The sequence below is a fragment of the Natrix helvetica genome (assembly GCF_964273705.1).
Source record: "Natrix helvetica genome assembly, chromosome: W".
Taxonomy (NCBI): Eukaryota; Metazoa; Chordata; class Lepidosauria; order Squamata; family Natricidae; genus Natrix; species Natrix helvetica.
Genome location: NC_138555.1, coordinates 1,801,931 through 1,816,274, shown reverse-complemented (window position 1 = coordinate 1,816,274; position 14,344 = coordinate 1,801,931). Strand labels below are relative to the sequence as shown.

General features: G+C 46.7%; 1 protein-coding gene across 4 annotated transcripts in view; it reads left to right on the top strand.

The window, feature by feature from the left end:
- Positions 1 to 220: 220 nt before the first annotated feature.
- LOC309400662 (cyclin-dependent kinase 5 activator 1-like) overlaps positions 221 to 14,344 on the top strand; it is a 67,464-nt gene continuing 53,340 nt past the window's right edge. Inside the window, exons 1-3 of one of the 4 annotated variants that reach the window (XR_014176688.1) lie at positions 222 to 2,032; positions 2,785 to 3,828; positions 8,993 to 9,106. Coding sequence is in view for 2 of the 4 variants with exons in the window: in XM_081969245.1 (XP_081825371.1) it covers positions 2,915 to 3,828; positions 8,993 to 8,996 (918 nt within the window). In the remaining 2 variants the exon portion in view is untranslated. Of the gene's footprint in view, positions 2,033 to 2,784; positions 7,130 to 8,992; positions 9,205 to 14,344 lie in introns of those variants that run through there. The other 3 variants (XM_081969245.1, XR_014176687.1, XM_081969244.1) reach the window with 3 other exon arrangements.

Here is a 14,344-nt window from a genome sequence, read left to right as displayed (position 1 = left end):
TCCATGCAGCCACTAGGTCCTCCGAACGGGTGTGGGTCAGGGCTAGCCTGTATGTATCTGAACTTACAATCTAAATGTTGGAGATGTGGTTGTGTTAATGCCACATACTACCATATCTGGTGGACTTGTAAAAAAGTTAAAGCATTTTGGATAAAAATATCCAAACACTGGAGACATGGAGGCTGCTTGGAAAGATGGTTTTAATGGTGGACAGGACCACATGGCCTGAGCCCTGAACAGAAAAGGTGATCACATGCTTCAATGTTGGTGGAGAAGAAGAGAAGGGAAAGAAGGGCTGAAGAAGGGCTTGCAGGGATTTTTATAATCTGTTCAGCCCCACCTATCTGTTTCCTGTTCCTGTGTAAGAAATGTATTCTGATTGGCTGTCAGACTCACATGGGCCAATGCAAGGGCAACCCTCTAGGCTGAGTTTTGAATCCAGGTTTGGTTGAATTCTCAGAGTTCTCAGATGCCATGTGGTCAGTTGAGTAAAGGCTTATATTATCATGCCTTCATTCCCATCCCCCTGGAGCTGAAGGGGAGAACTCTTTATTATGTAAAGTGGACTAGCTTGGCCTTCTTAATGGCCCATTGATAAAGTGAGGATGGCAGGAAGCTGCAGGAATTTACTTAGTTTTTAAAATGTGTTTCTCCCTTTTTCACATCCAGGAAAATATAATATTCTGCCTTATCAATATTTCCTAGGATATTTCATTTTTCTGGGAGAGGGCTGGGTGATAACTTCCTACAGTATCCTTATTACTATTCCCCTTCAAAATAAAAGCACACAAAACAAACCTCAAAATTACAAAATACTGTAAACTGTATAAAAATCCTTGCACTCATCAAACTAATTGATCAGCTGTTCCAGAGCTGCATGCTGTTGTTGGTTCTGCTCATCAATAAACCTTCTTTCTTAAAGCAGCCTCCATTTTATTCCTGGCTTGAAACTGGATTGATTTTTCTTCCTACACTATCAATGCTTTCCAAATTAATCAAATATGGTTACTGAATTTTGCTGTCACCCACCTACTCTATTGTTTTATCTATTTCAGAATCTTGCTCCCGAATATAGTTGCTCAGGTGACTATGTTATTCTTTACATAAATTCTGGGTCACAATGTAATTTGTGTACAAGGTGTGAAGTAGAAGTCGGTCCATTTTTGCTTACAAATTATACACCGAACAAAACAAGATAGTACAATTTAGTCGATGCACGAGACTCAAGGCAACAGTTAGGATTTCAGCTCAACCTGGTGTAATAAAGAATAAGCGATGCAGTGCTCTGTTCAGTACAGGAAGGAGCCGGCCCTTAGGCCTAGGCCATCAATCCGGCATTTTCCTCTGCGTTTCCGCAGAGGCGCGCTCCGACAGTGTCCATGGGGCTGACAGCTCAACCCAGGATCGTTGACGGTGTCCGCCGGGGGTCACCCTGCTTTGCAGGCGGGCTGGGGCTACGGCGAGACAAGAAGCGGGAGGCGGAGCCGGAGCCAGGTGGGCTCAGCGAGCGCCGCGGTGAATTACCCGGCAAAGCAGCTGAGGCAGTGCCGGGAAAGGCTGCTCACCAGCCGGTCGGAGCTCCCGCGCCGTTCTTGTGAGCTGGCCAGTTCAGGGGGCGGCACTGGGGCGCAGGGACGGGAAGGCAAGCAGGCTTCCTCCGGGTGAATCTTTGTTTGCATTTTCTCGTTTGATTCGGTGGAGCCGTGCTGGGGAGGCCGGAGGGCCACACGCCTGCCCCTCTGCCGACTCCTCGCAGCCCCCAGAGCGGAGCCGGTCCTAACGGACCTTTGAGAGAAGCCACGGTGCCCGGAGGTCGCGCACCTGCGATGGCTAGTACTGAGATGGCGCGGCACGAAGAGGAGGGGGGGAGGAGCAGGAGAACAGGCGCCATCGCGTCCTTTGGGAAAGGGGAGGCGGGGAGAATGCAGCAGCATTGCGGCGGGAGGAAGGACATCTGGCGCACGCGCGAAAAAAACAAAGCTTGGATGAAGAGAAGAAAGACGATGGAAGAGAAATATTTCTCCTCTTAAAGGTACCATTATTTATAGCTATTTGGTAGCCAGACAGGAAAGAGGGTAGGCGATAAATATGCATGGTGGGCATCTTTAAAATATGGGTGACTGACTTTTCTCTCTATATATGCCTGTACGTAGAAACTGAATGCATATGGAAGGGAAGATACCTTTTTAGAGAAAGGGAGAAGCATCCAACATCTTTCATGATAAACCAGTTGTTCCTCAAGGTGTTAGGAGACACTTTTTTTTGCAGAAGCCAACTAATATGGTTCTCGCTCTAGAAAGCATCCCCCAAAGACTTTGCACATCTATATACACTTGCCAACATAACATTGGGGCAAGGGTGTCTGTAGCCTTCCTCTGTAAAGACATCTTTTTCCTTCAGCTTTCATGGTGGAATAGCATTTAGGCCATTTATATAAAAGGAAATAGGCAGGAAGGGGGGGGGGCATCAGAGGTGCCATTTCTACAGGACTATGGACTTGAAATTCAAGGTCCCATTTTGCAGGGCAGTCTTTGCACATGTCCAAGCCAGGTGTTAGGTGCACTCCCCCCTCCCCACATTAAGACAATTCAATCTAGAGTCTAGCATGTCTAATTATACCACTGGTAGGCACAGAATTTTGGTAGGGAGAAATGGAGAAAAGTAATAAATGTAATATTTCATAAATGAATATGGGCTCAGTACTATTGAAAATCAGGAGGCTGTATATCTGGGAGACAACAGGCCCCTGTCTGGGCTTATTGACACTGTTTTTGCCTTTGGCAGGTAACTTCTGAATCCAAGCTATTAAGGCAGTGACAAAAAGAATGAGCAGGGTTGAAGCAGAGACCCCTCTGCCCTGGTGGTGACAGTATCCAGCTTTGGCCACCTTGCTTTGCCCCCAGCTGTCTGCACCATGGGCACTGTGTTAAGCCTTTCACCCAGTTATAGGAAAGCCACCCTCTCTGAGGATGGTTTGACCACAGTGGCGCATTACACCACAGTCCAGAACAGTAAGAATGTGAAGGATAAGAGCCTGAGGCGCCAGTCTATCATTTCAGTGCTGCCTTGGAAGCGCATTGCAGCTGTATCTGCCAAAAAGAAAAACTCCAAGAAGCTGCAGCCCAATAGCAGTTATGAAAACAACATCACATACCTCAACAATGAGAACCTCAAGAAATCTCTCTCCTGTGCCAATCTCTCCACCTTTGCTCAGAACCAGGGCAATCAGCCTACAGTTCCAAGCCACCAGATTTCCAGCTCCAAGGGCATCCTTTCTTCTGTCAAGAACCGCCCCCACCCCAGCTGCAACTCATCTGGCACCCCCAAGAGGGTTCTTGTTCAAGCTTCAACCAGTGAGCTACTACGATGTTTGGGGGCATTCCTCTGTAGACGCTGCTACAGGCTGAAGCACCTTTCCCCCACTGACCCAGTCTTGTGGCTTAGAAGTGTGGACCGGTCTCTCCTTCTGCAAGGCTGGCAAGACCAAGGCTTCATCACACCAGCCAATGTGGTCTTTCTGTACATGCTTTGCCGGGATGTCATTTCATCTGAAGTAGCCACGGACCATGATCTTCAGGCTGTCTTACTTACCTGCCTCTATCTCTCCTATTCTTATATGGGCAATGAGATTTCCTACCCTCTCAAGCCCTTCTTAGTGGAGAGTTGTAAAGAGGCATTTTGGGATCGTTGCCTCTCCATCATCAACTTCATGAGTTCCAAAATGTTGCAGGTCAATGCTGACCCACATTATTTCACTCAGGTCTTTGCTGACTTGAAGAACGAGAGCAGTCAAGAAGAGAAGAACAGGCTGCTCATTGTCCTGGATCGGTGAGCTAAAACTCCTTGTCATTTACACGAAAGGGAACTGTCCATTTATCTTGTTTCATGTTTTTTTCTTTTTCAAACAAGCCAGGACACATTGGTGAGAGTGGACAGGCCTGAAATAAATCAGCCACCCACTAGCTTGGCTTTTATGAATCAAAACTGAGAAGAGATTAATGGGTTTGCCTGTTTGGTTTCAGTTTTGCTGCATGTGGTAGATATGGCTTCTTTTCCAGATTGTAAACCAGGAGAGGGCAAAATAGAGTGGAGAAACAATTACTGCAAAACAAGATCATGGCATCCTTTCACCTTTTGTTTTGGCCTAAAAAGTTCATGAATTGGGGTGAATGAGCTTGCAGGATTTACTACTACAAGTGGAAGGCAGTGAAGGAGAATAATATTTACAGTTGTTAAGAAGAAAGACCAGCTCTAGTGGATGTTCTAGTACCTGGTATTCCAGAAAAGGGATCAAAGAATGGGTTTTTAAAAAATATTGTAAATGTTACTACTTTGTACACCATTGTGAACAAAATTACATCATCACAGTACTGGTCTCCAAAATGGACTCTTACTCCATTATAGAGTGATTATATTGTGAAACACAAGAGGGTAAGGAAAAGTCAGAAATATATAGGAGGCATATGTGATTTTGTGTATGTTATCACCTGTTGCACTCATTTCATTGGGGGCCTTTGACCTAGGCTACATAGGGTTTTCTCTAAACATCAGTGTCAAAGGGTGAAGATGAGATTTCAGAATTCTTTCCTGCTAAGGTAGTTATGAACTATAGGAGTCAATACGGACTGGAATGTGAGATTCAAGATAGCCCCAGGGGACAGATACTAGTCAGCTGGTATTAATTTGCTGGCAAGTGATGAATATTGGTATTTGGTCATAAATTGTTAATTCTTTGGGGCCTTGTATTATCTACATAATATAACTGCTGTTTCAAACAGACTGAATTTGAGTCCCTTGAAGTTTTTCTGAGTAGCTGCTATAAAGTTCCCTAATCCAGTTTATTTATTGAAAAATGTTAGGATCGTGTTATCACATAAGAATTTGGTGCTGAATTTCAGTGTAGAAATGCTTTTTTCTTCTAGGGGGTTTCTTGCAGCCCCAGTCAGGAGGGTAAAGTTCATGTGTGTTCAGCCAACCAACACCCTTCATTCTTTATGAAAACACAGTAACAACCACAACAAATAAGCAGAACAAGGGAATCCACTGAATGATAATAAAAGAACTCCATTCCATTATAGTGTTGAGGACTATGACTAAAGATAACCTGTAATCTAAATCTGCAGCAGATACAAAATATTCAAATATTTTGTATATTGTGTACAGTAATAATGCAAATGGTTCTTTGGGGCCACAAATCTATTCCCATGCTTGAAGACTTTCTCTTCCATCTTGTAGACTTAGTTATATGCCAACTTTTAAGTATTTTTCCTCACACAGAACATCTAAATATTTGATTATTATGTTTGATGGTTACTTATTTTTTTTTAGTTTTCAAGTTCCTAAACAGTATGTAAGGGTTAAAATATTCTGATCTTCAGGGATAGTGAAATATATATATAAAGGGGTAGTGGGGAGACTGACTTTCCCTCAGTTACTGATAATATATTTTAAATGTTAATAGTTCAGGTCTAAGGTTCTGTGGAAGATGTGAACTTTTGGTATGTAGGTAATCTTCACTGTTTTAAATTCTCACCAGCTGGACAGTTAAATACCCTGTTTCCTTGAAAATAAGCCCTATCCTGAAAATAGGCCCTAGCATGCTTTTACATGCACACCTAATATAAACCCTACCACCAAAATAAGCCCTACTTAAGAGCCTGTGCAGCCATCCGGCTGCCCATTCTGTCTGGTTGCTCGCTGTGCTGCGGCCACGAGGCATGTGGTGGAGGTGCCTCACACGCGCCACACCAGCTTACCTCAGGACCCCCACAGCCGGCCATCCATGCCCTGACACCTGCCTTGCGGTGGCAGCACCGGCAACCATGTGCAGCAGGAGCCCATGTGCTGCCGGCCCACTTCTGCTTGCTTGGGACTGCAACAGAGCAGGAGGCTGAGCAACATACTGGTGCTGCAGAGGCGAAGCATGTGTTGGGGCATGGGTGGCCTGGCTGTGGTGGCCCTGAGGTAAGCCAGTGTGTGGCAGCTCAACCACCCCGCCTCACAGCGGCGATACTGGAGCACGGTGGCCTGCCCCACTGCAAACAAGCAGAAAAAGAGGGGTTCCCTTACATGGGAAAAAAATAAAACACCCCCCTTGAAAATAAGCCCTGGTGCTTATTTGGGGTGCCAAAAGAAAATAAGACAGTGTCTTATTTTTGGGAAAACGGGTAGTATACAAGCAATAATGCTCTGCGGTGAAGAAGGCTGTGGATTAAAGGGCAAGTTAGAAATAGAGCTCTTCTAATGCTGCTGCTGAGGATGCTGGCATTCTAGCAGAAAGGCAGAGGGAGGGCTATATTGGAGTATATGTTTTTAAATAGGGGAGCTTGAAATTAATTGAAAAAACAGCAAAGCACTATTAAAAATGCAGAGAAAAATGCCACAAAAAGCTGTGAAATCTGAAAAGGTCAAAGCTGAGAGGCTATGGTAGACCAGAACTAAATACATACAGTACTGTGCAAAAGTTTTAGGCAGGCGTGAAAAAATGCTGTAAACAAAGAATGCTTTCAGAAATATAAATGATTGTTTATTTTTGTCAATTTTCAAAATGCAAAGTGAGCGAACAAAAGAAAATCTAAATCAAATAAATATTTTGTGTTACTACCTTTTGCCTTCAAACCAGCATCCATTCTCATAGGTACTCTTGCACAAAGTCAGGGATTTTGTAGGATTGTAGTCAGGTGAATGATCAACCAATTATACCAAAAAGGTGCTAATGATCATCAGTGTCACACCTAGGTTGAAACCCAGTCATGAACTGACACAGAAACAGCTGTGTAGGAGACTTAAAACTGGGTGAGGAACAGTCAAACTCTGCTACCAAGGTGAGGTTGTGAAAGACAGTTTCATGTCATGGCAAGATTGAGCACAGCAACAAGACACAAGGTAGTTAGACTGCATCAACAAGGTCTCTCCCAGGCAAAGATTTCAAAGCAGACTGGGGTTTCAAGATGTGCTGTTCAAGCTCTTTTGAAGAAGCACAAAGAAACGGGCAACGTTGAGGATCGTAGACGCAGTGGTTGGCCAAGGAAACTTAGTGCAGCAGATGAAAGACACATCGAAATCGGAAGATGTCCAGCAGTGCCATCAGCTCAGATGTAAGGATACCGCTGGCGGGCCTCCCATGAAACAGCCGAATAAGAGAATTCACACAGTGTTCTCGGGATGGAAGCGCACAGGTCTATCCCTGCACGTCCTTTTTATTGGTTTCAATAGGGTGGGTGGATACAAATTCATAAACAAGGGAACTACGTAAGAAAAGATACAATTTCATGTATGGAAAACTTCACACGTATATATATATCATTGGTTAGACAGTCAGAGATATCACAGTGAGGGATGGAATGTTTATCTATGAGCCCCTTTTTATTGCGGCCATAAATGAAATGTTATCTTTGGGAGATTCCTTAGTATCCTTGCATATCTCAGCCGAAGTGTAAGACTTTGAGGTGCCAAATAAATCAGAGAGTCCAACATAAATCAGAGGATCACAACATCACCTCTGTTTTGTTTTTTTTTTAAATACGCTGTCATCTTCGTCCGATGGCATATGAATATAACTATGGCATCCAGAGTTTATACCTTCCAATTCTTCCTCGCTGCTAAGCGCAAATTCGGGTTTCTGCAGCAGCTGGGGTGGTTCTCCGTTATTAACCAAGGTAATAACATTGATTTGCTGATTTTTTGGTAAAAAACTCCTAGCCAGAGTAATTAAGGACGGAATACATTGAATAAAACAACAAGAACAAATTAATACCACAATTATTGCTAAAATAATGGATAATATATTTTTCAACCATCCCCATGACCACATTGCATCCCATATCTCCCCAAAACTTAAATGTTCAGGATATAGATGCAAGGGATTTTCAGAAATCATCCCATTCAGTGTTTCAATTGTCGCTGTTATGTTTGGTTGGTAAGCACGTACGTAAGTGCAACATGTAGGCCCAACTATCGCACAAACTCCTCCTTTTGAGGCCAGCACAATGTCCAATGCATATCTGGTTTGTATTACAAATGTTCTTAATTCTCCAACTTCCTTGTTGAGCAAAGTAAGGGCTTTAGTTGTTTCATTAAACATGGCCACAGTCCAGTTATTCAATTGTCCAAGATCATATGCATTCCATCCTGCTCCGATCCATGGAACTGCAGCACGAAGTGCAATCATATACCAAGGCATATCATACGCAAGACTTCCACTCCTTTTTATTCTATGCTGTGCTGAATGGTTTTCCATCAGTCCTATACTGTTTGGAGGTAAACTATGTATTGCATATACAGCGGGGATCACAAAGCCCATAGTACAAAGTCCTTTCCAATCTTTGGGTATTTGTCGGTAGGCCTGGTCTCCACACAACAGCCAAAGATTCGCAGGCATATTAGCCAAGGCATGTTTAGATGAATTAGCAGTGGTAATAAGACTTTCCATGGTCCTACATGCCCAGTATTCTGTTATAGTCATGTTTTCGTTATCTCTATAAATTGTGACACCATCTGATGCTGTTGCTGTTAACATTGATTTCATTTCCTGACGTTGTTTTGAGGAGACCCACTCATGGGTTACATAATGGCCAATGTCCTAAGTTAACGGCATTATCCCTGAGGCCAGAGGAATAAAAACAAATGGCTGCAGCGTCTCTAAGTGTGACCTGAACTGCTGGAACAAAAGCTGGTGTGTTTGTATCTGTGGGTTGCCAATTCCGCCACCCTGACATGTTAAAGGGTACTGCATGTAAAGTCAGCCCTCCCCTAGAATCCCCCGGTATGTGCATACAAACCCAGCAGTCAGTAAGGTTGGCCAAAGATGAGACCGTGGCTATGTTCTGTACAAAGTTATTATGTTGCCACATGTTATCAGTCAGTTTGTCCACTTGGCTTACTTGCAGTCTTTGAGTTTGGATCAAAGGGCACCATACAAGGACGAACGCAATGGCCAGGGATCCAGATAGTTGCACCATTTCTGTTAATTGCAGCATATCCTCTTCCCCAGGTAATCAGGTCGGCCGGGCCTCGCCAGGCAGGATCAGGAAGTTGTCTAAAGTACACCTGTGGTCGGGAAAAAGCTGCAGATGGAGAAGCAGAAAAATGACTAGTCACTGCAGAGGTGGGGTGTGTGTGTGTGCCAGTGAGGTTTAAGAAGTTCAACGTATAAAGGGCAAGGTTAAGCCTATTTTGCAGCAGCGGGAGGCTAGGGGGAAGTTTTCCCTGAGCCAAATTGTACCTATCCAGAGCGTGTTTAAGGGTCTGATTAGCACACTCTATAATAATAATAATAATAATAATAATAATAATAATAATAATAATAATAATAATAATAATTTTATTTGATTAGCCGCAACCCTTTCCCGAAGGACTCGGGGCGGCGTACAATCAAAACGGATAAAAATACACATAAGACAAACATATATACAAAAAGAACAGAGACATATACATATGTGCATGGAGGAGAGTTGACTTATAAGTGAAAGACAATTAAAAACACAATTTAAAATCCCCTTAAATAAAATTACTAAATTAAAAAACCTATCAGGAGCGTTACGAAGTTATGGTTGAGCCAGGCCAGCTATTTGGAAAAGGTGGGTCTTGAGCTTAACACGGAAGGAGCGGAGGTCAGTAGTGGTCCTAATATCCGGGGGAAGGTCATTCCACAGGGCTGGGCCCGCCACAGAGAAGGCTCTGCTCCTAGGCGCCGCCCCATGGCACTGTCTGGTGGATGGCACCTGGAGAAGTCCCTCTCTGCGAGCGGATGGGTCGTAGGGATGTATGGGGCAGAATACGATCCCGCAGGTAACTAGGTCCTGAGCTATGGAGCGCTTTAAAGATCGTAATCAAGACCTTGAAACGCACTCGATAGACCACAGGAAGCCAGTGCAGCTCGCGCAGGAGAGGTGTCACATGGGCGTACTTAGTACTCCCCATAATCACCCACGCGGCCGCATTCTGGACCAACTGCAGTCTCCGAGTGCATTTCAAGGGAAGCCCCATGTATAGAGCGTTACAGTAGTCCAGGCGAGACGTCACCAGCGCATGGGTGACTGTGCGTAAGGCGTCCCGGTCCAATAGGGGGCGCAATTGGCGCACCAGGCGAACCTGGTGGAACGCCCCCCTGGCCACAGCTGTCACATGTTCATCCATGGACAGCCTGGCATCCAGGAGGACGCCCAAATTGCGCGCCCGCTCCACGGGGGCGACTTGAATGCCCCCAATGGCCAGAGATGGAATTATCTGGTTGAACCGGGGAGCCGGAACCCACAGCCACTCCATCTTGGAAGGGTTGAGCCTGAGTCGGTTGTCATCCATCCAGACCCGTACGGCTTCCACACACCGGGACATCACTTCGACGGCCTCGTTGGGGTGGTTCGGGGTGGAAATGTACAGCTGAGTATCATCAGCGTACAGATGATATCCCACCCCGAAACCACGGATGATCTCGCCCAGCGGCTTCATGTATGTGTTGAACAGGAGTGGCGAGAGGACCGACCCCTGTGGCACCCCACAAGTAAGGGGGCTTAGGGTCGACCTCTGCTCCCCTGCCAACACACGTTGCGTCCAGCCGGAGAGGTAGGAGCCGAACCACCGCAAAACGGTGCCCCGGACCCCCAACCCCTCCAGTCGGTGCAACAGGATACCATGGTCGATGGTATCAAAAGCCGCCGAGAGGTCTAATAGGACCAGGATAGAGGAGCAACCCCTATCTCTGGCCCTCCAGAGATCATCTACCAACGCGACCAAGGCCGTCTCAGTGCTGTGCCCAGGGCGAAAGCCGGACTGGCGCGGGTCTAGATAATCATTCTCCTCCAGATGACGTGGGAACTGAGAAGCCACCACACTCTCTACAACCTTCGCCAAAAAGGGAAGGTTGGAGACAGGACGATAATTGGCCAGCTCCGTAGGGTCCAGGGAAGGCTTCTTGAGCAAGGGTCTCACCACCGCCTCTTTCAAGGCGGCCGGGAGAGACCCCTCACCCAACGAAGCGTTCACTAGGCCCAGGAGCCAGTCGCGTGTAACCTCCCAGGATGCCAGTACAAGCCAGGAGGGACACGGGTCCAGCAAACGTGGTAGGTCGCAGTCGTCCACGCAATCTGTCCAAATCCTCGATGACAACCAAGTCAAACTCCTCCCAAAAAGGTTTCTCAAGACTCGCCACTGGCGTCTCGACTGGACCACTGAAGGGGACCCAATCCTTCCGGATTTGAGCGACTTTATCCTGCAGATATTTCCCAAACTCCTCTGCCCTACCCTGTAAAGGGGCCTCCCACGGCCTCTGAAACAGAAGGGAGCGGGACACCCGAAACAGGGCGGCAGGGCGGTTCTCTGCGGATGCAATGAGAGCGGCACAATATTGACGTTTGGCCGTTCTCAATGCCACTAGGTACGTCCTTAAATGGGCTCGTACCTGTGCTCGGTCAAATTTGGATCGGGAGGATCTCCAACGACTCTCTAGGCATCTCTTGTGGCGCTTCATCACCCTTAGCTCCTCGGTAAACCAAGGGGCCAGGGTGGATCGTTGCCGCCGGAGAGGCCGCAAAGGCGCCACCCGGTTCAAGGCCCCGGTAGTCGCATTATTCCACGCGGCCACCAGGTCCAGGTACCCGAGGGCGGGTCAGGGCTGCAGGAGGTGGCCCAAGCTCCGTCTGGAACCTGTCTGGTTCCATCAAGCGCCTGGGGCGGAACCATCTAGTGTTTTCCGGTTCCGCCTCCCCGCAGCGAGGGGTAGCACCAGGGAAGTCAAGACGGAGGAGTGAGTGATCTGACCATGACAGAGGAGTGATGGTTAAATTCACTCCTCCCAGATCACTCAACCACTGGCCAGAGACAAAAACAAGGTCCAAGGTGTGACCTCCCTCGTGTGTCGGGCCCTGAATCATTTGAGTCAGGTCCATGGCTATCATGGAAGCCATGAACTCCCGAACCCCCTCTGATGCTTCTCCCACCGACGGCAGGTTAAAATCCCCCATCACTAAATATTTTGGGGGTCTCAACTGCCACCGATGAGATCAGCTCGAGGAGCTCAGGCAGGGTCGCTGATGTATGGCGGGGAGCCAGGTATACTATCAGCAGGCCCAACTGCCTCCCAGGGCCCCATTTCACAACAAGGGATTCACATCCGGACGTCTGTGGCACAGTGGACTCCCTCGGCTCTAAGTCCTCCCGGATAATCACTGCTACCCCACCGCCCCTTCCCCGGGCCCGGGGCTGGTGAAAAGCTTGGTAACCTGGTGGGCACATTTCCACGAGGGGTAACCCTCCCTCGTGGCCCAACCAGGTTTCCGTTATTCCTGCGAGGTCCGGCTCCCCCTCCAAAATTAGATCATGAATGAGGGGGGCCTTATTGACAACGGACCTCGCATTGCATAACAACAGCCTCAGGCCCTGGGCCTGCAGATCCTGACCACCTAGAACGCGGGGGTTGGTACAAGCGACCGGGTGTAACCAGCATCCACGGTCTCCCAACCGACTGCGAGTTGTTAATCTGTCCTCGTATCTGCCCCTCCCTACGACTGTTGGAATCAAGGAGCCCTGTATAGGAATGAAATCCTCTCCCCCCTCCTCCTCTCTGCTCCGTCTGCTCAAGACCCCACCTGGTGACCTGTCTCTGTCATCGCTCCTGATCTGACCCCCCCACCCCCCCCAACCCCTAAACCCCTAAAAGAGTTTAAAAAACATTTAACTAAAAACCCCCTAAGCCTCCGCTTCCTCCACCTCTCGGGATTAATGAATCCGTCATCAAGGTGGGCCCTTGAAAGGGCGGAGGGCCACACCTGCGAGAGGGGGGATTCCCACAGTAGGACTCTACCATGGCTTGGCCCTGTGAATTATATGGAATGCCAAATTTGTGCGTAATGGACCATTGGTTGCAAAAGGCAGCAAGAGCCGCACTTGTGTAAGCAGGCCCATTATCCGTTTTTAATTCTTTTGGGCGTCCCAGTGCTGCGAATGACCGAATGCAATGATTAATGACGTGTTTCACGGCTTCACCCCTTTGTGGGGTAGCAATGATGAAGCCTGAAAAGGTGTCTATTGAAACATGAATATATTTCCAAGGAGCAAAAGAATTATACTGAGTCACGTCCATTTGCCAAATTTGACAAGACTCTGTGCCCCTAGGATTTACTCCCATGGGAAGTGAGTGTGCTTGTTTGCTACAAGTTGGGCACTGCTGTAAAATTGCAGTTTCCTCAGCCTGAGTAATACCAAATTGCTTTATGAGTGATTTTTTATTCTGATGGAAATAAGAATGACTGTCCCAAGGGGAGACAGGTGAAAGAGTCAAAAGTGACGCACCAGACGCTATAGCGTCAGCCATATTATTACCTTCCTGGAGGGGACCAGGAAAAGGCTGATGACTTCTGATGTGCGTGACGAAATACGGTTCCTTCCTTGCAACTATAAGAGCTTGGAGTGTAGAAAAGAAGGAAGTTAATTCAGAATCCAAAGATGGTGACAGATATGACTGAAAAATAGTAGAAACAATTTGTGTTACTTACAAACTATCCAAAATTAAGTTAAAGGATTCTGATGAAAAATGTTTAAATGCCAAAATAGTGGCAGCCAATTCGGCTCTCTGCGCTGACGTTTGCAGTGGGGTAATTTTTGTGTGCCATTGGCCATTTCTGAACCAGGCACAGGCTCCAAATTGTTTCCCACCGTCAGCAAAAAGGGTGATGGCATTTTGAATTGGTAGTGGCTGCAATAAATTATTCAAAAAGATTGGAACTGTTTTCAAAAGCTGAATTCTCAGATCCGCGGGCGGGTGGCAGGAAATGTGACCTGGCCATTCCGTGAGAGCTATCTGTAACTGCTCAGAATTGATATACATCACATCCCACGTGGCAAGAGAGCATGGGACATATAAGGTGAATGGTTCAATGCCCATCAAGGCTTTTGCCCTCAGGCGGGCTTTGGTGATCAAAGAAGCGAATTGAAAAGGCTTTTGATTAATGGTATTACGTGGAGTATGTGGAAGGTGCAGCCACTCCAAAATGAGGAGTGGTCCCGGATTTTGGGCTAAAATAGCAGTGGGAATGTCCGTGGTATTAATCAGGACAATAACAAGTGGTTCATCTGGGATACAGCGATCCACCCATTGCTTACGTAATGCAAGCTCAACTAGCGTTATTATTTCCAATTGTTCTTTATTCAGACTTATCAAATCAGACGGATGTTTGCCTTGTGTAAGTGCTGAAAAGAGAGGTGCTAACTGCTTGGTAGAAATACCAAGGTAAGGTCTAACCCAATTTATAGTTCCTAAATATTGCTGCAGCTGCACCAAGGTTGTCTTCTGTGATAGCTTAATGTGAGGGACAACAGGAGCAGAATGTGAAGATAACAATTTATGGCC